We start from the raw sequence: 24,008 nt of genomic DNA, 5'->3' as shown, positions 1-24,008 counted from the left end.
TTATACTCGAGTCAATACTTTTTCCCAGTTTTTTGGGGTAAAATTAGGTGCCTCGGCTTATATTCGGGTTGACTTATACTCGAGTATATACGGTAGTTAGAAAATTACCACTACATTGGAATATGACCAGGAACAGGACTTGACACCTGCTTCAGTGAAGAGTTCAAGAGAGCTCTTAAAGAACATAGGTGAGGAGACTTTGGCCTGTAATTATGCCTCATATTAATCCTGCAAGCACTGCATTTAGTGCTTATTACAATGCTGGCCCCACTATGTCAAGACATATATTCTTACAAGTTGCTCCACTTAGAAAACTACGCTGCAATGTTAGACTAGTCAGCATTTGTGGATTACATCTAATGTTTTAAAGCACACACAAAACTCCTTCTAGTATGCACTGAGAAACTATACTGGATAACCAGATTCTCCAGGCAACTAGAATAGCTTTGTTAATGTTGCTGGATTTACAAGAGAATCATAAAATAAAAGACTACAGGTAATTTTTAATCTCTTTTAGGTAAGGTAAACAAACCAATTATGTGTAAAATATTAAATAACAATTTGATGTAGTTTCAAGCTCTTCCTTATCTAAATTTGATTGAGTTATTTGTTTGCTACCTTGCAGTCTTACTGTTAGAAATCAAGATGAAGAGAGAGAAAGGAGGACATCCCATGAACTAAGAGCAGAGAGTATTCCAAACTGTGAGGAGAGGTATCCTTTTTTTTCCTTTGAGCATTTATATATAAAGAGCTAACTCTGCAAGGCAAATGGTTTGAAATGCACAAATTACTCCCTTGCTGTCATCCATACTCCATCTAAATTCGATTCTCAGTCATCACTAGATGAATGTTTCCTACTCTAACCCTTCATTAATTCATGGGCTGAACCAACACCCACACTTTAAAAATATTCTGTGTAGGGAAAGCTTACACTATGTGGTGATACAATAACAACAACATAGTAAAGAAGCAATCTCCCATTCTCTGCCTACATGTCTAATTTTTCCTCTCATTTCCATCACTTCATGAAATCTTAACCAATCCAATTGGTAGCTCCCAGCTTTAAATTAGGATTAATAAACAAGGGAGAATATTGATTCTATCACGAGTTAGCCAACTAATTAACTTTTGCTATTCTTTCATGGGTGCTCTATGATGAAGATCTATACAAATCAAGATGAAGTAAAGCTTTTGTCATAACAGCTATAAACATATTGACTGGGTCTACACATTACGTACTTCTAATGGGGACACTAGCTAACTAAAAAGATAACTGTTCATTTGAATCCTAGAAAAACACTTTATTCTGTCCCTCAATGGTTAAGTACATTTCAAGTATTTGTTTAAAACCGTGTATCTCTGAAAGTGGTCTGTGAATCTACCCTGAGAAAGCTGCCAATGGGCAGCTCCAGTTTATTTATTTACCAGTACCGCACCCTGGAACCTCATGGCTCTCACTGGCTGTGGTCTGCCATTTGCAGCTTGCAGCCAAGGGGAGCTGTGGGAAGCAGCGGCCCGGCCCATGCCACTTCCTGCAGCTCCTGTTGGCTGCAAATGGCAAACCACAGCCAACGGGAGCCACAAGGCTGGTAAATAAACAAACAGGAGTGGCCCATTGGCAGCTCTCACAGAATGGATCTGTGGACCACTTTGAGAAACACTTAAAATAAAGCTGGTATAGTCAACAGAACACGTGATCACATCTTTAAGAGTTTATCTTCCACAACCCTCTTATCCTTTTACTAGAGTTTCACAGCAGGGTGACAATATTGGGTATTGGTTAATAGAGCCTGACCTACCATGCATTAGACTCATATAAAGCTTTTTTTCTTTCAGTAAAAGTGAATGTCTCTTTTCTAGTGACTGAATTCTGAGAAACTAGCATCAATATCTCCTTTTCCATTCTCTCATTCAAGTCCCACTCCTACACTTGAAGAAGTAAATGCATGGGCTCAGTCATTTGACAAGCTAATGATCACTCCAGCTGGCAGAAATGCTTTCCGGGAGTTCCTCCGAACAGAATTCAGTGAAGAAAACATGCTTTTCTGGATGGCCTGTGAGGAGTTAAAGCAGGAATCCAACAAGAGTGTCATAGAAGAAAAAGCAAGGTTAATCTATGAAGATTATATTTCTATCCTTTCTCCAAAAGAGGTGTGTGTCCCTCCCCAGCTCATTCCTTAATTTTGCACTGCACAGTGTTAATTGTAACATGAATAAAGAAAGGCAAAGACGGCTAAACCCAGAGATACAGGTCTTCTGAGGTTTAGTGGTAAAAATCAGGCTGGACAGAATTTGATTTGTTTATAATTGACAGAATATCTACTTTAAGTAGGAAAGTTAAGAAGCATGTAATTTGTTTATCGTGTAGTTGACAAACATTTTTGTTGACTACACAATTAATTGATAAGGGATGGCACTTCTACCACTCAATCCTGACTCCTGCTGGGTCCCGCAACTACCTCCACTTTGGCTCTACACTACAAGCACTAAGTCAACAGGGGTTGATGCCAGTCCCAGCATGAATCGAGACTGAGCTAGACTGTCAGCCAGCCCACTAAAAATTTATTGGGGGCAGAGGAGGGGGTAAGAGTGTTGTGTGTAGTGCACAGCGCTAACTGATAAGAAACCACTTATAGGTTAATCATTTAGTCAACTATACTATTAAATCCCTAAATTTAAGTGTAATTTGTATTTATATTTTTATACTTATGCAATATTATGGGGTTTAAGCATTTTTTAATTTTTACCCATTTACATTTTCAAAGTTTCAGGAAATTATGTCAGTCAAGGTCAGAGAATTATTTAATGATAGACTCTGGGGTTCAAAAAGCTAATGTTTTAAAAGTATTAACACACAAAATGTCAACATAAATATCAAAATATACAAAGTAAAATTTCCTTAAATCTAACTCTAAGGGTGAGCCTACACTGCACAGCTATTTCAAGATAACTAGCTTTATTTTGAAATAACAATTTGAGTGTCTAGACAGCCATTCCTTTATTTCAACATAATTTTTAAATAATGGACAAATCTGTAAACCTCATTCTACAAGGAATAATGCCTATTCTGAAACAGCTATTTCAAACTAAGGCATGTGTAGATGCTCCAAAGCTGCTATTTCAAAATAGCCCCTTACCTGGGTCAATCTAAATTATTCCTCCCCAGTGTCTCCTGGGGCTCTAAATCGAGATAGCACATCTACATTAGGGAAGCCTGCCTTGGACTAATTTTGAGGCTTCCCTGTAGTGTAGACATGCCATTCTGAAATAAGCTATTTCGGAATAACTGCTCCAGAATAGCTTATTTTGAAATAGCCATGCAGTGTAGACATATGCTAAGACATTCTCAAGTAGCATTTTTCTTACTTTGCCTATCAATGCATTTTGATAATCATCGATGGAAATTTTGATTTGTTTAAACAGTAATACTGATGCTTATCTACATTTACAGTTAAAAAAGCCTACTAATAATGGAGACTTAGAAAGTGAAGGTATCAGAGTGCTATGATTGAAACTATCCTCCATCTTCCTGGTTAACAGACAAAGCAGCAGATGTGGTACTATAAAGCACTGATATTAGACTGTAATTCCTTGGCATAACAGTGCAAAGAGCATCTTCCTTGCTTAAATCAAACAAGCTAGATTTTTTTAAATAGCAGCAAAAAAAGAAATGGAAGACTATAAATGAGTTTAAAATCTTTATATTTCATGAAAAATTCCATTTAAAGGAATTGCTCAAATATAATTTGTTCTAACCATACAGCAAAAGTTAACCATAAGTGAAAATTTCTCTTACAATCAGCAGATATACAAAACTACCTAGTTGTTTGATATTGGTAAATATTTCATACACTGAACATTATACTATAAAGTTGAGTTTCTTCCTTTGGTTAATTTCTTGTTTAAAAAGAAATTTAGTACCTGTTAACATAGTATCTTTCAGACTACCACCTCAGTGAAATTTTAATTTTCACAATATCCATCTAATATGGAACCATTATACAATTATTTGCAATTCATATCTAATTCTGCCCACTCTTTAGTAAAGGGATTTGCTTAAACATTTCTGTTAATTGCAGATGCTTTCCGCTTAATCCTAAGCCTCTGAGATATTCCTTCCCAAGGAAACAAAAGCTAGTCACACAAAATTCACTGATTAAGCAAAAGGAACAAAAATTCCAGCAATATCTTCAGAATTTAGCACTAATACGATTCCAGATGTATTGTTTAAAAGTAAGGGGGCCTTTTTCAATTCTACTTCTGCTACTCAAGGTGACTATTGCTTACAAAGTTAGAAGGCAGAGAGAATCGTTACAAGAGGATTCCTCTACTGCTACCCTCAAGGCGATAATTGTATACAAAGTTAGAAAGCAGAAAATTGTTATCACTATGTGTATCTGACACACTTTACGCTTTGTTTGAGGAATGAAGATTAAAATTATTAAAAGTGTTTTAAAATGGGTAGAGCTGGAAACGTGTGCGCGCTCACCAATGTCAACAAATGCATTTTTAATATACAGGTCAGCCTGGACTCCCGAGTAAGGGAAGTTATCAACCGAAATATGCTGGAACCATCACAACATACTTTTGATGATGCACAGCTCCAGATCTACACCTTAATGCATAGAGACTCCTACCCACGGTTTATGAACTCTGCTATTTATAAGGACTTGCTTCAGTCCTTATCTGAAAAATCCATCAAAGCATAATATTTTTATTAATGTATTTATTTTAAAAAAACAAAACAAAAAACCAGAAATGGGACTGAGCTACATCAACCAACAAAGAATTTAGAGTTAATAGGATATCTACCTGAAAGTAACTCAGGTATATTTTAATATGAACTTTCAATATTTTAACCTGCAGAGGGCTCTGATACCACAAGCTAAATGCAGCCTCTGATCAACTAAGTGACACTTTGCAAAGGAGAATGTGGAGACAGATTTTTACAGTAGCAGAATGTACTTGGACATGAACTCTTGTACAGGAAGTTAAAATTACTACTCTGGAAAAAAATAACTTTCCAATTTATTTTTTTAAACAGTGTTAGTTATGACTGCTCTCACCTTTCCCAACCATTGTGCAGCCACAGTAGAAACAGTTATGCTGTTGATAGTTGGACTACAGTAGACTGAAGCCTAACATTTTATAATAGTTCAACCTGGTCCTACTTTTGAAGAAGAGATGGTACTTGTCTTGGAGTGGCTACTTGATACATATAAACAATGTGCTCATGGAAATCAAACATTACAACTTCAAGTTTATGAAACTAGTGGTTTGGAATAATACTGCCTATAGAATTCTCTTAATGAAAAGTGTTATTTTACTATCAGAGTCTGCTGAAAACATTTTTAAGTTCATAATGTCAAAGTTTATAAAAAGCTGAAGAATTTAGGAAAGGGGAAGAGTCTGGGAATTTAGAATAATAAATAAAGCACAAGAATTCTCATGTATTGTTCTATTCACTGCACAGGCACATGCAAATAACTGTAATTAATATGTCAATATTTAGTCCCTGGAGATCTGCAGTAGCAGCCATTTTATGTGTTCATAGACACTGAAAATCCTAAATTACAGGATAGAGTGTTTGGGGCTCCCTTATTTCAGAGGTGATGTTCAAATGCTTCATACAAAAGCAAGTTAAAACAAGCTTCCAGGGATATAGCATTAAGTCAGGCTCAGACAAATCTCAAAGCAAAGCAGTATTCTTCTATGAGCTTCATTTGTGCATTTCTGGTATCCATAGTATATTGTACTTATATGTGCAAACTAGTGCTTTTTGCCAAACCTCATACCTATTACAATATTGCATTTAAATACACCTCAAATTAGTTATCATGGTTAAACCTTGGAAGAAGCGAAACAAATTTATGAGTTTATAGATCCATTTTTCATCAGACAAGTGATTAAGCCAAAATATACTGTAGTTTAATGTCATTTCCACTACATACATTTTCATTTACTGTAGATTTAACTCCTGTGGTAGTTTCCTATGTATTGATTTGAAAGAATGCAATGAGATATGAACCAGAAGGTAGGTGGGGAGGAGAAGGGTGGGAAGTAAAAAAAAAAAAAAAAAAATTACCTCTTTAAAAGGGATGGTCTCAGATAGTTTTGCATTGCTTTTTCTAGTGAATTTAATCTTTCTCCAGCCGGGCACTATGATATACTCAACTCTTTCTCTAGGGGGGCGGGGGAGAGGGGGGAATTCAGACACATGTTCATTTACTAGCTTGTTCAATGCACCATGCCGGAGATGTTTTTCTCTTTGTGTTAATCCCATTAAAATAATTAATGAGCTTTGTCCCTACACAGAATCAAGGGAGAAGACCTGCTACAAGGTGAGTTGTAAGCAACAGCTGTAGCTATCACCAATTTCTATAACACACAACAGCATTTAACATGCCAGTTTGAAAAAAAAAAAGTGATTAATTAAAACAACAACATTGAACAAGTAACTGGAAAACACTTCTGCCAGCAGCACATGAGGTTATATGACTCAGTTAAAAAGAGCTCTTCTAGATCACCAGTTGAAATTTGGTCCAACTCAGTAGTGATTTCCAGGTTTTTTTGCTATATTTAGCAGCTGGATATATCAATTTCAATATCTCAGTCCAGTTCATTTACATACTCACAGCACTATTCACATTAACAGTTTCAATTTATTCAGCGTATTAACTAGCATACTGGCTAGTAGTCGCAGTGCTAGATAAAGATCAAAATAGACATGTCGATGAGGCAGCAATGGGAGAACTTGGGAGTATTAGCAAATTATTAATTTGGTTACATCAGACCTCTCAGAAGCACTAAACTGACAAACGAAGTTAAACTGGGTCACTTTCAGCTTGCTGGTGAAATCAGATATGCGTTAGAAAAATTCAAAGCTGTATCATTTCACAAAACCGACAATTGAGTTTTGCTCATGTTTTCCCTCATCTTTTTGAAGGTGCCTCATTAAGAGCTAAGAGTCAAACAAAGCAAGTGTGTATCTCATGAAACACAATGGGTTCTCGTCTATTATATTCAACGGAAGAGAATTACTAAAATTGAAAGGATACTGTCCAGAATTTTTTTTTAAAATGATCAGATTAGATTTTAAAAGTACTTTTACATTTAATAATTTGCTCATTTCTACTACCTGTTTTCACTTTCTGCATTTCACTTGGACAATTAAGCTGGTCAGTTTTCTGGAAAAATAAAAGTTAATGGAAACATTCCCATTCATTTCAGCTATAGTTAAAACACATCCTCCTGTCACACAATTCCAGGATGCTGGACCCAACTAACCTGACAGCATCCTAGAGAAGTGTTAAATATTAGCATTTTAATTGAATTTTATATATGATTAAATAAGGTTAATTAAATCACATGAGATCACTTATTCCCTGTATTTTGTTTCACTATGCATAACTGCAGAAGCTCATCTCTAGCGAAACACGCCAATCTTTTCTAAGGGCCAAGTTTTAGTCCCACTGAATTGGGAGATAGTCATTACCTTGTTATAGTAGACAATAATTATTAAAGAACTATGAAGACAAAGGGATCAGATTTACACAAGTTATATAGAACAAATAATGTCAAAACCATTATCACAGGATTAATATATCCTGGCCTGAAAATAAACATTGTTTGTGTTGGCATTTATCTAGCAGCAGGACATCATTAAGCTGCAATAACCTTCTATTCCACTGATACAAGCTTTTAAATATCTGCACTTTATATACCAATAACTCCCACAGAACATTCATACTGTTAAAGGGTGTTCTTTTCATGAACCTGCTAAGCAATATTAAAATTGCATGGACCCCTTCAGCCAACACATCAATTGATGCCATCAACATTGTGCTTCAGACTGAACTTTAAATTCCAAATTCATTAGTACAATATAGCAAAATTCTGTAGGTTACACATTTTAAATCAAATATAAATTTAGCATAGTATATCTAAGTGTTCTTTCCAGTAATAGCAGGCACTCAGACACCAAGAATGACCATTAAAGCCTTCTTTATGTGAAATTTGAAAACTAATTCTCCTAATTGAGATTGTTTTTAACCTTTTAATCTAAAGCCACAACCAAGTTTTAAACTATTAGTGACCAGTCTCAAACTTGTTAAGAAAACACATTTTATAGTAAAATATACTACAAATAACTTTATGGGAAATGAATGACTCAATTTAAATCAGCAATCTATCTGGGTCAGTGGGGATGAGGATCCTTAACTTGTCCCACTGACATCCATGGGTGTTTTGCCTAAGTAGTTGCATGATCAAGTCCCAGAAGCTGTTTACTACTTACTCTTCATCTGAAGCCACAGTCGGTATCTCATTCCAGTTCCCATAGGACATCCACTAATCACGAAAGCCAGTATCACAGTTCAGACTCTTGTGGGAAGTTTCACAAAATCAAGCAGGCATGGAAAGTGAATTATTATTGTATCCTTTTATCAAGGCAGGCCATCCTTACATATAAGGTTTGGGATAGGTTGAGAGTAGATAGAATGTGAGGAACTTCATACTTCATGTTATGAGGAACTTCTCATTGTGCCTGTTCTGTAACTAACTTAGATTTCCACTGGCTGTCAAAGTCCAACTGGCACCCAAGTAACAAGACTACCATTTGCTTAATACAATTTCTCAGACTTCTCCTTACAGAAGTGCCCAAAAACAAAGGACAGATACACTGATATTAAACATTTATAATTAAAGTTCATTTGTTATTATCTGAGGCGACTTAAAAGATCAAGATACTTTCAAAGAAACTGTACATAATTCAAACAGTCCTGCTAAGTTTTCATTGTAAATTACTGCATTCACTTTTACATTCAGTTTAATTTTAAAAATATCTTTCTGCATTATAGCACAAATATCAACCAAGCAGAGTTCAAATTCTTTCCATACAATTATGCAATAACCTTTGAAATATATGAATAATTTCCTTCCTTTTTTAGGCAGATGTATCTACAGCAAGCTAAATTCTTATCCACATTTATTTTCCCTTCCAAAAGAACAGACTATTCTTCTCTTTCAATGGAAAATTGCTTAATTTACAATGTACGATTAAAGCTTTTAGCAAACTGTTTTTGGGGTCTCACAGATCAGGTTTTTTTAGAATGTAATGCTGCCTCCTTTGAAAGCATGTCTCCCCCATTACAGAGCAAATCAGCAAAAGAAAAATCTGACTGCCCATTTCAGGTAAGGAGTTTATTATCCAGAAACTAAATGCATTTACATGAGTAACTATCCACAAATTCCTCATAGACTGATTGGTCAGATCTTCCCCACCCCAGAGCTTAAATATAAATATAAATATAAAGATGACCAAAAATGTAAGAATCTTATGTCCTCTAACAATGCTGGCTCTTTGCTAAATAACATTTGCACAGTATTTTAAAAGCTGTATTGTCAAAATCACATTCTAATAAAATACATCTTTCTATCATCTTGGATGGTGAAAGACCATAAATTTAATGATTTATTCTGGTCTATGGTTTAATCAATGGCATCAATGATTCTACATATCAAAATAAAGTTCATGAGCCATTCACAGGAACTAATGCCATTTATATGAATTGATGTGAAGTAATATTACTTCCCCAACCAATCTTTTTTATCAACTAGTTTACTGATTGCCATTTAAGGAGCCTACCACAAAATGTCTTTGCTCATTAACAAAGTCTAAAATAAATTGTGGTATCAAACACATAAGCAAAATAAAACAATTAAACCAAATTTAAACAAGCTATAAAGTCATTTCTCCAAAAAAAAAAATCTGGTTGTAGTAATTTACAGACTTTAGGGCAGTACAATAAATTGGATTGATCAATGCTCATTACATAACCAATCTCATCCAAGTATTGTAACAGAAGAGTTCAATAGATCCATTAACAAAATTCCAAACTTCATGATTTGAATTTAAGCATTAAATCATAAACAGTATGTACAAATGAGACAGAGCCAACAAGCTGCAATTTAGACACCACAGCAGATTTGGTATAATTAAAATTAAGTTAGTTGTCCTCCCTCCCCACAAAATTAGCAGGAATATGCCAATAAGAAACAAATGCAGATTTCATTCATACATTTTTAACAGACTGGAGAGGTAAAATGTGTCTAGTGGGTATGTTTCAGACTGTAAAAAAATATACAGTACATTGTTCACATAGTTAAGAAAAACAATTCTGTTACCAAAAGTTTATTGATAAAAGTTTAATGTCAACTTACTTATAAAAATGAAAAAATATTTTAAACATACAGCGTACAACTGAGCATCCGGGCCCTACTATTAACTATAGGAAGGCATTTAAGGAAGGGATGGTTGTGTCAAAAACCAAAGGTTAACTCCAGGGATGTATGCTGCTTTAAAAAAAATGTTTCTCGTTTGCAGGAACCTAGATGCCTGGCCTAGTTCTTAAAGCTAAATACAAAATCCTCTTTCATACTGGTCCAGATGTCTTCACAATTGTTTCTTCTAACAGAACTGTCAAAAGAAAGAAATATTTTATGAGATATCTGCATGCAGCTTATTTCTAGCTCTTTGCAAGAAGGAAGAGAAGAACACACTCCTCTATGATGTGGTAATTACCAGTCTGAGCATTTGCTTACATCCCTTTTAGCATTTTCTTCTTTCAAGAATTTCTAAAGGGACTGAAAAAAAAAATCCTTTTCTGTTCATTGGCCCACAGTGAATGCAGCTAAAAATCATTCGGTCCTGAATTATTTGTATTGGTATGAAAGAACTTCTAGACTTGGCAGGTTGTTAAATACTTTTCAGTGCGCATTTAACCTAACATTAAATAAAAGGGCAAAAATACACGGTAAGTGTATAAAACTTCAGCAAGATGTATAAAATAAAGAATGCTTGTCTCCAATCCCCAGCAGTTTTCCCAATTTTCTTCTGCTGACATGTTTAGCATGGAGACAATATATGCTTCTGCGGTGCTACCACAGCTGAATAGGTGAAATAAATATTAGAATTAGGGAAAAAACAGATTGAACCTCTCTCGTCCGGCAATCCCTGGTTCGGCAGGACCACAGATGTTATAGCAGAGAGCCCCAGCTGCAGAGCTTGAGAGCAGCTGTGAGCGTAGCTGGTTTGGTTGGTGGCAGCCTGCAGAGGCAATGACAGGAGGGTAGAGAGCCCTGGGAGTAGCTGCCGCACGGGAGCTGGGGAATCCCTGGAACAGTAGCCCTGCTACGTGCAGGGCCTGGGAACACCAGCAGCAGCTGCCATTGCCACCACAAGTGGGGCCAGGAAACCTTGGCAGCAGCTATTGATGCCGCATGTGGGCCAGGATTCCCCAGGGAGCAGCAGATCCAGGCAGGTGGGCTTGAGGTGGTGGTCAGGTCTCCAGGTTCTCCCGGGGCCGCTGCCAGAAGCGGAGCCTCAGGAGAGCCCAGACACCTGACCTCTCCTGGTCCAGCAAATTCCCTTGTTCGGGACCACTCCAATCCTGAGGATGCCAGACAAGAGAGGTTCAACTTGTATTCACAATTCACTGCACAATGGCCCAATTAAGATAAGTAAAGGGGAAAAAACCCTTTTTTTCTTCTAATTATAGTACTGTCCTCACTTTACTTGACCGTTGTAGTTCATCAAAACTTCTGAAATAATTTTCAAAAATACATTAGTCAAAGCCAGAGCGCTCTTGCCAAATCTTCACCCATTACCCACCAGGCGATCTAGCAGCAAGTCTCCTTGCCCTCTCCACAGAAAAAAAGAGAAGCCAAAAGGTGATGAGATCTCTTTACAGGAGTCAGAAGTTTTCCACATCAATACTGTACATAAGTATGGACTACAAGTCATCAGGAACGATATCCTCAATGATGACATGGTACAACCGGTTACTGAACTTTGTGCCTTTGTTTTCATCCACAACCATTTCAGATCTGGGAATGATTTGTATCTTCAAGTTAGAGGCACTGCTATAGGTACCTGAATTGCCCTACAGTATGCCAACATTTTTACAGCTGACTTAGAACAGCGCTTCCTCAGCTCCCATCCCCAAGTGTCCCTCCTCTACTTGTGCTACACTGGCAACATCATCATCATCTGGACCCACAGAAAGGAGGCCCTTGAATTCCACTGGGCTTTCAACAACTTCCACCCCACTATCCACACAGGAGATTCACTTCATGGACATTATAGTACAAATAACTGATGGTCACATAAATACAATGCGGCGTGCCAGCTTTGAAATGTACAAGAGTCCCCAGCATTTGCTTATCAGATAGTCGACTAGTGCTTAACACTTCGCCAAAGAATCAATGCCCACAAAACAGACAGACAGGATCACAAAGAAAAAACAGTTTCTTGCCATTTCAACCAGAAAGGTCACTGTCTCAATGACCTAATCACATGCATTCTACATCAGAAGACTTTCAAATCTGCACTTGAAAGGGAATCTTCTGACCTGGCATTCATGCTAAAATTCGACACTGTCCGCAGGGGGCTGAACAAAGACCCCAACTACCTTACCCATTACAAAGATAGCTTCCCCAATTATCACCTCTAATACCATTAACTCTCAGTCATCTACCCTTCCCCACCTCTAATATCATTAACTCACAGGAATTTACCTTCCTTTCCTCCCCCCTCCCACCGCATCCCCCTTCTGTTCTGAAATGTGATTTGTCCTTTTCATATGTGTTCACTTTTTTTAAATTGTATCCTTTGGTATATATGGTTGTGACTATTTTCTTCCACTATTTGATCTGAGGAAATGGGTCTGGCCCACGAAAGCTCATCATCTAATAAACCATCTTGTTAGTCTTTAAAGTGCTACATAGTCCTGTATTTTGTTCCTTAACATCCTTACTTTATTCCCCTCATAAGTCAAAGTCTCTGTAGCTGAGGACTCTGAAATACATCCTGGGATATATATGGTACAAGAGCAATACTGGTAGTATGTGCTGTGCCACCATCAGCTCCTTTCTGTGCATCTTCAATTCTAGGTGTGACTTGTCTTCTGTCATCTTCTTGCTTCCTTCTTCACAAGAGAGCATAGAGCTCCTTCCCCACCACTCAGGCTGGCCTCTTTCACAGCATCAAAACTGACTTTGAGGTGTCAATTTTGATGTTGAGCCTGACGAGGGCTTTGGGTCTAGGCACAGCATTAGTACTGATGTTGATTCTATGACTGGCTTTGGCACCACTGTCTCTGCTAAGGTCTTAAGAGTCACTTGCTTGCCAGTTAGATGTAGGTTTGAGCATTAAAGTAATTTGGCTCTTCTGTATCTGATGGCACTTTCATAGATTGCTCCAAAAGATGGAGCTGCAGCCTTGCATCCCATGGATTTGAGAGCTCTTTCAGAGAAGGAGAGGCAAAGTGAGCAGCTGCTTAGAATTCAAGACTCTCCCAAGTAGACCACACATCTGCTGGACCAATATTTCAGAGGAATTAAGACAGTTACAGGATGGACAAGCCTGAATATTGTGGGCTTTGGATCCACTGTGCCAAGCTGCTGTTCAGTGAGGTTTGGGGAATGTGCGTTCATGTGTGCGTGGGTGTGGGGCTTAAAAGCAGCTTTCTATTTGACAAGCACTAAGACTAGGGTAATAAAAAAAAAATGAAGATGGTTCTGAAGAATCTCAGAAGTGAACAAGCGTTTTGAGAAGTTTCCCTAAAGCTAATAGTCTAACAGATTGCACATCAGCTAGGTTCCATCTTGTTGCCCCAGAGAATTGAAGGAGGACTGCAGACACCTCATCTTTTAGGCCCTCATGCAGGAACATGATGAGCCAGAGAGAGCATATGCCACCCCACGAGACCTGGATTTTCAGAAAAATCCAGATTAACGTGCAGAGGCTCATACAAATCTAGAGTGGATCCACACTGACACATACTTGAAAAATGAATTCTACACATGGTTGAAAAGCTTGGGCCCTTTGCTTTCCAGTGTTTTCATTTCTAATCCTATTTGTTCATAATGTGTTTGGCCAGAACAGTCACTGGCTCCTAAGACCAGCAGTGTCTTGGTTTTTTTTGGGCATTGATCCATGACATTATACTAAATTGCAGAGCTTGAGGCACTGTAATTTTTTAATATGAAAAATTTAAAATTAAATTAATAACTGTATTCATTGCACAGTAAGCAACATTTTGTATTTAATCTGATCTTCTGGTTTAGAAGTGTTATTGCTGAATCCTATTTGAGAATCTATGATGAGTTAAATATGTAACTGTCTAGATCAAATAGTTTCATTTTGTTTTCCTCCACATCTTTTGAATTCAAATTCTAGCTGTTCTAAAAGCTCACACACCCTGCACTCAGTTTTACACAATGGTAAGCCTTAACAGAAAAAGAAAGACAAAACGAGACTACAGGACAATCTGAAAACTGATTTAATCAATATAGCTAATGGGACATCTCACTAACTGCAAACTATAAGAGTTTCGTTTCCAAATATATTTCTAGGTTAAAGGTACTTGGCAATATTTATGATTTATCAAACTGGTTTGAGAAGAAAAACAAAAGATTAACAACTCAAATAGGCTTTCTGTAATCAGAAAAGTAAACTGGAAATTTGACCATCTGCTACACAATATATAGAAGAGAACAAAAGCTTTACCTTCCATCTGTTTCCACATTCATTACAGAAAACGAATGTTGTCATAGGTTCATCAGCACTGCGAGTTTGAACCTACAGTAAAGGGAATGAGAAGGAAATGAAAAGGAAAGAAAAATACTATCACCACAATCCTGTTCAATTATTCCATTTTTGTTCAATGTAAAGTTCTTACTGTACACTAAAATAAAACCTTTATATCCTAAATAAAAGCACTATAAGAGCTATGCACATATGCTCAAACAATTACTTGAAATCCATTGTGTAAGAATGGTTCAACGTTCCATTTAAAGTATTTATAAAGTTTAACAAATTCTGAACCTTTACAACCCACAAAATGGTTATACCCTCACACATGAAAAACCTAGGTAAGTTAAAATTTTAAGCACCATGTCAACTATGAACACAAGAGAGTACAAGTTAGGCAAACACTTAAATTGGAATTACTAGATTTTTAACAAATAATTATGATAATTTCATTTATAGGAAAAAAAGGGAGTAAAGTTTTTGTGCCAACACATAAAGAGGGAACCCTTTTGCTTGGCTGATTTAAGTACAAAAAGTATTAATTTCAATAATGAAGATCCATGTAGAACTGTGCAAATATTTTTGAAGGTTTTTTTTTTTTTAGAAGTAGCAATTGTACAGTCTTCATAGATTTAAACAAATGTACTTATGATGGGGTGACCTAAAAGCACCAAGAATTGAGAGAGATTTTTACCGTATGTGTTTGCATCAAAACATTTTACCTACTAGAAGCATACACTTAGCTTATTATGGTCAAATATATACTCTATAGCATTACTGAAATCAATATGGACTTGACTTTGCAAGCTTTTTGCACACAATTCCCAATTAAATTAGCGAGAGTGGTACAAATAAGACCCAGAATATCTTACTGCCCTGTATAAAACTCTGATACGCCCACATCTTGAATACTGTGTACAGATGTGGTCTCCTAACCTCAAAAAAGATATTTTGGCCTTGGAAAGGGTTCAGAAAAGGGCAACTAAAATGATTAGGGGTTTGGAACGGGTCCCATATGAAGAGAGGTTAAAATGACAGGGACTTTTCAGTTTAGAAAAGAGGAGACTGAGGGGGGAATGATAGAGGTATATAAGATCATGAGTGGTGTGGAGAGGGCGAATAAAGAAAAGTTAGTTATTAGTTCCCATAATAGAAGAACTAGAGGACACCAAATGAAGTTAATGGGTAGCAGGTTTAAAACTAATAAAAGAAAGTTCTTCTTCACACAGCGTGTAGTCAACCTGTGGAACTCCTTGCCAGAGGAGGCTGTGAAGGCTAGGACTATAATAGAGTTTAAAGAGAAGCTAGATAATTTCATGGAGGTTAGGTCCATAAAAGGCTATTAGCCAGGGGATAGAAATGGTGTCCCTGGCCTCTGTTTGTCAGAGGCTGGAGAAGGATGGCAGGAGACAAATCGCTTGATCATTGTCTTCAGTCCACCGTCTCTGGGGCACCTGGCACTGGCCACTGTCAGCAGACAGGCTACTGGGCTAGATTGACCTTTGGTCTGAGCCAGCACGGCCGTTCTTATGTTCAAATAGAAGGCTTGTAAAACAGGCCCTATGTTAATAAAATTATAACTAATGTTAATATTCAGAGGCTTTCTACTAGGGATGTTAATAATTGTGTATTTGTGTAAACGTGTAGCCACTGAAATGTTTAGCAGTTACATGTTTACACACAGGCCAGGTGAGCACCAGCTCTCGCCTGCCCCTCCTCCCCCTGCCTCTGACAGAGAGGCAGCAGTGTGTTTGTTGAGGTGCGGGGGAGGAGGCAGGAGGGGAAACAGGCGGCTCCACAGGAGCCTGCATGTTCAGGGAGACAGCTTAAAAGCCAGCTACTGTCTCCCCCACCTTTGTTGCCCTTGATACGGAGGCAATAAAGGGTGGTATGTGTGTAACCGTTAGGATTAACCGATAAGCCTGGGTTTATTGATTAATCGTGTAAATGATTACACGCTAATATCCCTACTTTCAACATATAACATTTGCCATCACCACCAAAAAACACAGAAAGATAGTTCAAGCACATTAAGAACACTAGTTATATCAGTTGATTTCCTGCACAAGGAAAGGAAACGGAAAGTCCTTTTCATTTCCTGATAAAAGGAAAGTCTAGCAAAAAAACCCCCCCCGCCAGTATTGCTGAAATTAAAAAAAAAAATTCTTGTCAATGTTAAAGAATGTCTTTCCTTGGATAGAGTATTAAGATTAGGCTTAATTGCTAATTTCTAAGAAGACTGAGAGAAGCAATGTAATAAGATGAGCATTTTCTCCATCAAAGCAGATCTAAATCTATGAAATACCAACAGAAATAAGCATATTTGGAAATAAAAAATTGCTGCTTATAATTGGTTATAAAAAGAGGCTCTCTGTTGCCACTGTTTACTGTTTATTTCTCAAAGAGCAGAATATTCCTTTGCTTTAGGTTAATTGAAACAAAGAAACATTTCAAAGCAACTCAAACACTGGTATATTATAAAAGAATTTCTTTCAGCTGTCAAGTTACAAGAGACTGAAATACAAATTCTTAAAAAAAAAGAGAGAGAGAGAAAAGTGTCTTTAAAATTGAGATTCAGCCTTGACAAAAGGGAATAAGAATGATTACGTACCTGCGTGTAAGTGCAATTCTTCTTTTTACATTTGCCGCATGTGAACAGGTCAGTCTGGGTGCCTCCTGTTCTAGCCATCTGGTGCTCTCTAATAGCTTCTTTGGTCAGATTTTTGCGCATCTCTTTCAGTTCATCACTTGCCATCTCCTGTTATGGAAAAGAGACTGTCTACCATAACATTCTCAGTTTGCTGTTGGGTATTCACTTCTTACAATTTTGATAATATGTCCCCCGCATATATGAGCCTAGCAAATTTCATTTGAAAAATGTATCTATTCATATTGAAGATATGATTTTGTTTTTAAATCCAGGAACATGTGTCCTTTCAAGCAGCTAAATCATTCTAGGAATCTTGGATCTTTTATCTTGGCTAAATTCAAACGGAACAAGGTTCAACTTAAAATTTCACAACTTTCACTAAGTTTGCCAAAGATGCTACCTAAAGATAAAACATTTCTTCACTCCTTTATACCCCTGATTAAACAGCAGTAGTTACATAATCACCAAACATGCGAAAAAGGTCTTTGTGAAAAACATATAGACCTAAGTGAACATACTAATTAGTGTGGGGATAAAGAAAAAAAGGCAGTAGAGAAAGGTCCCCAGGAATGGAACCTCGTGCAATTTTCTGGTTGTGCAAAATTGTATTTCACTATTTTTGTCTTTGCATAAAAGTTTATTTCCACCATGAAATACTCACAATGTGAACAGTTTTGTAACACTGTCCTTTCATAAAAAAATAATACTAGCATAGTTATAATAGAACCTGGGAGAGAGTATGGGTGCAGCAGAGATTCTAGCCTGGGAGAGGGATGTGGGAGTGGGTGCAGGAGTTGGGTGCGGGAGGGAGGTGGGTGCCAGAGAGAGGCTCTGACTGGGAGATGCTTATGTAAGCAGCTCTTGGCCAACAGCACACTCAAGCAGGCTTCCCTGCATGTCAGCAGCCCCCAGTCGGCTATTCCATGTGACTCTGTGCTGCGGGGGATGGGAGGCCAATAGGAGGGCACTGGAAAACCTCCACTCCACATCCCCTAACTTTAAGGCTGGGGCTAGTCTGTATGCAATAAAAAATGCAGCCTAAAGACATTATACCTGCCTCTTGCCTTATGCAAGCATCACACCTTTTGAATTATCCCACAATCTCTGAGTCTGCAAGCCATCTTACTGCTGAACGGACAAATCACAATTGAGACCTAAGTACCTATGTTTATGAGCATGTGCAGATACAAAAGTATAAAAAAGGCAAGAAAATAAAATTAATTTTTGTTGATAGTTTGTATACTTAAGTCAAACAATAACAACATTTACAGGACCTAATATTTACTTACCTCTGCTGTCATTTTGGCAAACCTGTCTGGAGCTATGTTCCCACATAATACGTTTTTTCTTAGATTAGGGTTCTTTGTGTCTTTGAGATTTGCTATCCTACTTCGTACCCGATTTTTGTATTTCATGTCAGTGTTTTTCAATTCTTGATATATAGGTGCTTATGACTTAAGGAATATATCAACAAGAAGTAATATGCAGAACACAATATAATATTTCTTTCACAAATGTCTACTCAGGCTTGCACAGGTTTGGCAGCATTAGATGTTATCAGTAAATGTCACTAAACATTGCTCTGACCCTACGCAGATGAAAAATATTTTCATCAATAATAATAGAAATGTACAGATCAGCATAGTGATAAAAATACTGCTTGAGAATGTATTAGTTTTATTGAAGTATATTTACTTTGTACATTGTGATGTGATGTTGAAGATTCTTCTTTTAATGGTCATAAAACTAACTTTTTAATCACAGTGTCTTATCTCTCCAATAAAATTTAAATAGATAAAAGTTTAAAAAAAAACGCTTAAACATAAAACACAAATCCTATCTACTGAAATTATATATTAAAAAACCCAAAGAAACCCCAAGCTCTGCTAAATCTAGTCTTACAATTCTGAACAGTTTCTTTCCTTAGCAATGGCTACCAATGTATGTATTACATAATTTTCTCAATGTTTTCTGCTCAACACATGGCAACCAGATCAACACATTAAGAAACAGTTTTGCTGACCATTTGGAAGACTACAGTGTGAAACTGCAGATTGCTCAAGCTCTCTCTAACTTGCAGAAGCCTCCCACAAACGTACAATGGGCATCTTAAATTTACTCTTCTGAGGTACAGATTAGTTTCCAAAGTAATGGATGGTTGATATTTGAGCATCAGTAATACCAACTCAAATTTCCTATGAAAAATTAAACAAAAGTTTTCACCAATTTCTTAACAGAAGACATATTTTAGGCTAAATGTCTACTTGTCAGGGTACTATCAGGTAGCTCAGATTGTTACTTCCTTTTTTACCCTATTGCTTAGTAACAGATACCGTCTATTGCTAATTTGGCTCATTTGAAAACAATACATTTACTTCAATATGAAGTTGGGGGCAGGAGGAACAGCCCTCCTTTGTAAAAGCATTAACACAGAATTAAAAAACAAACAAACACAAAATAGAAATTAAGCAATTTAAAGTAAAAGACGACTTAAGCACTTTGATAGTTATACATATTTTGTGCATTAAGATTTCATCCAAGATTACAGGAACACCACCACCACCACCACCACCTAGATCCTACATAGTACTTGTCCTCAGCAGATTTCAGAGATAAGAAATAGAGATAAGAAATGAACTTGTCCAAGATCACCCTGCAGGTCAATGGCAGAGGTGAGAATAAAACCTCATTCTGCCAAGTCCCAGTCCAGAACTCCATCTACGAGGCCACACTGCCTCTAGAATCTCACCACAGGTCTCTTTAGTAAGATATCTGCTAAAGCTGCTACTAGCAGCAGCAGCCCTAGACCATAACTTAAGGAAAAGAGTTCTGAATGTAATTTAATGTTCATATACTGTAAGAACACTAAACATTTTCACACTGCTGTATTGAGAAAAATTAATATTTTCCTACTGAATAAAATTAATATTTAATATTTCGACCAAAAACATTTTTAAACATCAATATAAATCCATCAGCAAATACTAATTCTAGAGCAAAGGATATCTTCTTCAATCTGAGATCCCAGTTCTTCCTCATCAGCACCAATAGCAACGTAGTCATCTGAACAAAAGAGAAGTTTGATTATTAACATTAAGTGGACATTAGATTTCCTTAGCATCTCAAGGACCCATTGGGAACCCTGGAAAGAGTACATTATGCCATAACCCCGGTATGCATTTAAAAAAAATAGTGCAATATATACTGTACTTTTATGGCAGAAAAACCCCATTAGCTCATTATTTTGCAGAATACACAGAAGTAAAGAAAACAAGATTGATAGAAAGTACTGGCCTAAAACTTTATTTGATCAGAAGCTAAATTGTAAATGTAAGTACCATACAAAGAGCTCTTAAATTATCAGTTAAGTCTTGAAGAATCTATTCAGTTTGACAACTGCCAATCTTTACTCTGAAAAAAAGACTGAACCATCACTTCAATGTCAGTGATAAAATTCACTCTCAAGGGAGTATGGGCACATTCACTTACATTAGTGTTAGATAAAAGCAGAATCAGTCATTTATTTATAGAGAGAAGCCTAACAGACATTAAAATATACAGAAAGCAGACAAACTGAACTGCAATAACACAGGAAAGTAAATATTTTACCTATTTTATTTACTGCTTTAAAACTCCAAAGACAGTATGAAAAGTTTGGCCTCAAATGCACAGTCTTAGAAATCTTTCAGTAGAAATTTTGGAAAGAAAAAGAAAAAACCATTTACTTTCTAATTTAACATTTAATTCCCAATCTGATGGGCGACAGGCTAGGCACTGTGAGCACACTATCAACATTTTCCACCTTTCTTCCCTACACCTTCATTTACAGTTTACAGAATTCTTCCATCAATGTCATAAAGTTAAAAAAAATTCAAGTACCATATTTATCAAATGTCCACGACAATTTGACAAAAAGACCAACAAAAACAGCAGAACATGACTGATTACTAATGGGAAAAAAAACAACAAAAGTGCCTACACTCAAAATGTCAAAATGCACAACATAAGAAAACTGAAGAAAAGAAATAACTCTTTTTAGTCTGTTAGACTTGTAATAATTTTAGGTAAGTTTCCAAAGACAAGAGTGTTTTCAACTGACCTTGAGCAAAGTTTGTAAAGTTATCTAAATGATTTAGGAGTCTAAATTACATTTTCACAAGCACTTAAGTCAGTTAGGCATCCTAACTTTCATTTATTGCCAGCTAGACTTTGACACTTGTGTAAAATATTACTCCTGTTTAACTGCCTCTGGATGCTCTCTGCAAATGAGTGTATACAAACTTGATGACTTGGTATTTAGAAAGTGAGCCCTACTATGGAAGAGATAGTGTTAACCTGAAGGCAGAGCTTGGACCTACAAACAATACTCTTCTGGGGTCCAAAAAAAAGGCTCCATTTTCTGAAGAGAGAAAGTAGTAGGAAGGATCCAAGCTGTCTGCACATACATTGCTTTGAACATCCTGATATTTTTGTACATATTCTCAGTATTATACGATTTGCCATTTTCATTCATTTACTGTGCATCATGCTCAAAATTCTCATGTATGTGAAAGAAAGAGAGATTGTCCTTTACTCTTTATTACACAAAACAGTTTGAACCAAAGAGGAAGTTAATAATGAACAGATTTGGTTCCCACTGCTATGGGTCTATGTTTATTTCTGGAACAAGTTTTGAATTTAAATTTAAAAATGAGCGTTTGGCTAACGGATAGCTTTAGAAGGATGGCAGCATTAAACTGTACGATTATTTGAAGGGTGTAAACATAAGCAGTAACAGGAGAAACTTTGATGTGAGGATCTCATGGAGATGTGCAGATTATGCATCAAGTTTATAGGTTATTTCTGTATTTTGAAAATAAAAAGGAACAGTGGGAAGGGCAGATGTAGGAAGAGCTGGAAAACAAAAGCCTTGACAGAGAGATCTATTGAATTATAGAATAATTCCCCCAAAGGAAGTAGTGAAGATTTTATTTTCTAGCATAAAAACACAAAGATGTGATAAATCTCCTGACACTGAAAGCAAGATAGAATAGATTATTTCATAGGTCTCATTCACTTCTACATTATATAACTCTCAAAAGACACAGAAGCTAACACCCCTGAAACTGGACAAGAAGAGGATACTGCTGTTCTGGGTTAGATAAATAAATTAAATTATTTTAGGTATTTAAAATGATCCAAACACCAATGCCAGGTGTATTGTAGCAAAATTAAGTCCCAATTGAAACAGAGATTCTGGCTACTAGAATTTGAAAAGTCACAGGACTCAGACATAATGGTACCCTAAAAACATCACTGAAAGGATATCTTTCATGGAAACAGATTAAGTTGATGAACAAGGAGGTAATGGCTAATATGCACTATGAAGAGAATTATCTCCGGTTGGAAAGCATTTGTCAAATGGACTGCAACATGAAATGCACCTCAGCATGCTCCTAGGTTGCCAGGATTATGCTAATCTGGATGAGCCTATATTTTACTAGCCAGCCTGATTGTATAGGATTCTGACTGGTCCAACAACCACTGCTAGGATACACAGGAAGAAGAAACAGAACAAAATCAAATATTGTGAGTAAGTTCTACAAAGCTCACCTCCTGTTCTGAGAGCAGCAGCTAGCATTTCTCTACATTTCACTCGTACAGAATCTGAAGTACTTGGAGCCCGAGGAAAAGAAGGGATGAAGGAATCTGAAGGAGCATTAGCCTCCTCTTTCCTGATGCTGGAGTTGCTACTGGAACTGCTAAAGTAAATGAAAACAGACAATTAATATGAAGTGTCTCTTCTCCAACATGTTTCACCCTAGATCAAAATAAACTTTTTTTTATCTTTACATCTCATTAACAATATTCTCAAGACAGAAGACAACATTTATGCAATTATTTAGAGCTACAGAAATGATTAGTCTTCATAAAAAAGAATCTTTGTGTGATCAGAGATGAAACAAGAATATTACTATAGAGGGGGCAAAGGTCAAGAGATCAATCTCATGGGCTCCTATGTGTTGTGGAAGCCATTCCAGCCCCTCCAGGTCCTACTATTGTACTTAAAGTACTACAAGGGATCTTTCCAGGGGATAAGGCAAAACACTTCATTCGTTCAACATGGCAATCAATTAAGGAAAAGGGGGTACAAAGATATCCTCTTTATCTTATATTCTACAAGATACAAAGTTTCTATGTTCTATATGACAACGTACAAAGTTTCTACCTAAAAGGACTTGATACAAAGCTATATAAAATGACTTATAAAGGGCCCCGATACAAAGTTAAAAACTTCAATGAGAAAATGATTAATACAGATATTTGTGATTAATACAGAGATGTATCTACACCCCTTACACTTCCACCCCCTACACAAACACGTTAGGGCAGAAACACAGATCTGTCCACCACAGCATTTGCACTGATCTATGGAGTGGAGGTTCCCCCAGTCTGAGGCCCATTGCAGTGTCACAGGAATCACCTAAAGGAAGAGTCTATGGTAACGGTATGGCAGAGGAATGAATGGCAGGTACTGCACCTTGTTACAATGTGGGCTTTCCCTAAAATAGTACAAGGGGCATACGTAGTCATTGCTGATCAAAAAGGCGTGCAGGCAGGAACCACAAATTTTGAAGCCCAGAGTACAATAGCCAAACAGGGTGTGCATGCTGGGGAGGAAGGGATGCACACCTCAGTTTGAGAGTCAAACCTTATCTGATAATTTTAGCATTTTATAAACTTTAAAACTAGACCATAAAACCATGTACTCTATCTACATACATT

General features: G+C 36.8%; 2 protein-coding genes across 3 annotated transcripts in view; one reads left to right on the top strand and one right to left on the bottom strand.

Annotated features, from left to right (window-relative positions):
* RGS20 (regulator of G protein signaling 20) overlaps positions 1-4,774 on the top strand; it is a 31,645-nt gene extending 26,871 nt beyond the window's left edge. The window contains exons 3-5 of the mRNA XM_006112185.4: positions 626-712; positions 1,917-2,151; positions 4,521-4,774. Coding sequence (XP_006112247.4) covers positions 626-712; positions 1,917-2,151; positions 4,521-4,709 — 511 coding nt within the window. The 3' untranslated portion in view covers positions 4,710-4,774. The remainder of the gene's footprint in view (positions 1-625; positions 713-1,916; positions 2,152-4,520) is intronic.
* Positions 4,775-10,176: 5,402 nt separating this feature from the next.
* The window catches only part of TCEA1 (transcription elongation factor A1), a 50,075-nt gene continuing 36,243 nt past the window's right edge, over positions 10,177-24,008 (bottom strand). For both annotated transcript variants that reach the window (XM_075920703.2, XM_006112188.5), the window contains exons 5-10: positions 22,836-22,984; positions 20,250-20,306; positions 18,533-18,687; positions 17,205-17,351; positions 14,570-14,641; positions 10,177-10,477 (exon numbers count right to left, since the gene is read on the bottom strand). In XM_075920703.2, coding sequence (XP_075776818.1) covers positions 10,469-10,477; positions 14,570-14,641; positions 17,205-17,351; positions 18,533-18,687; positions 20,250-20,306; positions 22,836-22,984 — 589 coding nt within the window. In that variant the 3' untranslated portion in view covers positions 10,177-10,468. The remainder of the gene's footprint in view (positions 10,478-14,569; positions 14,642-17,204; positions 17,352-18,532; positions 18,688-20,249; positions 20,307-22,835; positions 22,985-24,008) is intronic.

Source organism: Pelodiscus sinensis, chromosome 2 (genome assembly GCF_052426305.1).
Source record: "Pelodiscus sinensis isolate ZL-2025 chromosome 2, ASM5242630v1, whole genome shotgun sequence".
NCBI lineage: Eukaryota > Metazoa > Chordata > Testudines > Trionychidae > Pelodiscus > Pelodiscus sinensis.
Note: the sequence above shows the minus strand (reverse complement) of the source record. Positions and strands in the feature narration are given on the sequence as shown.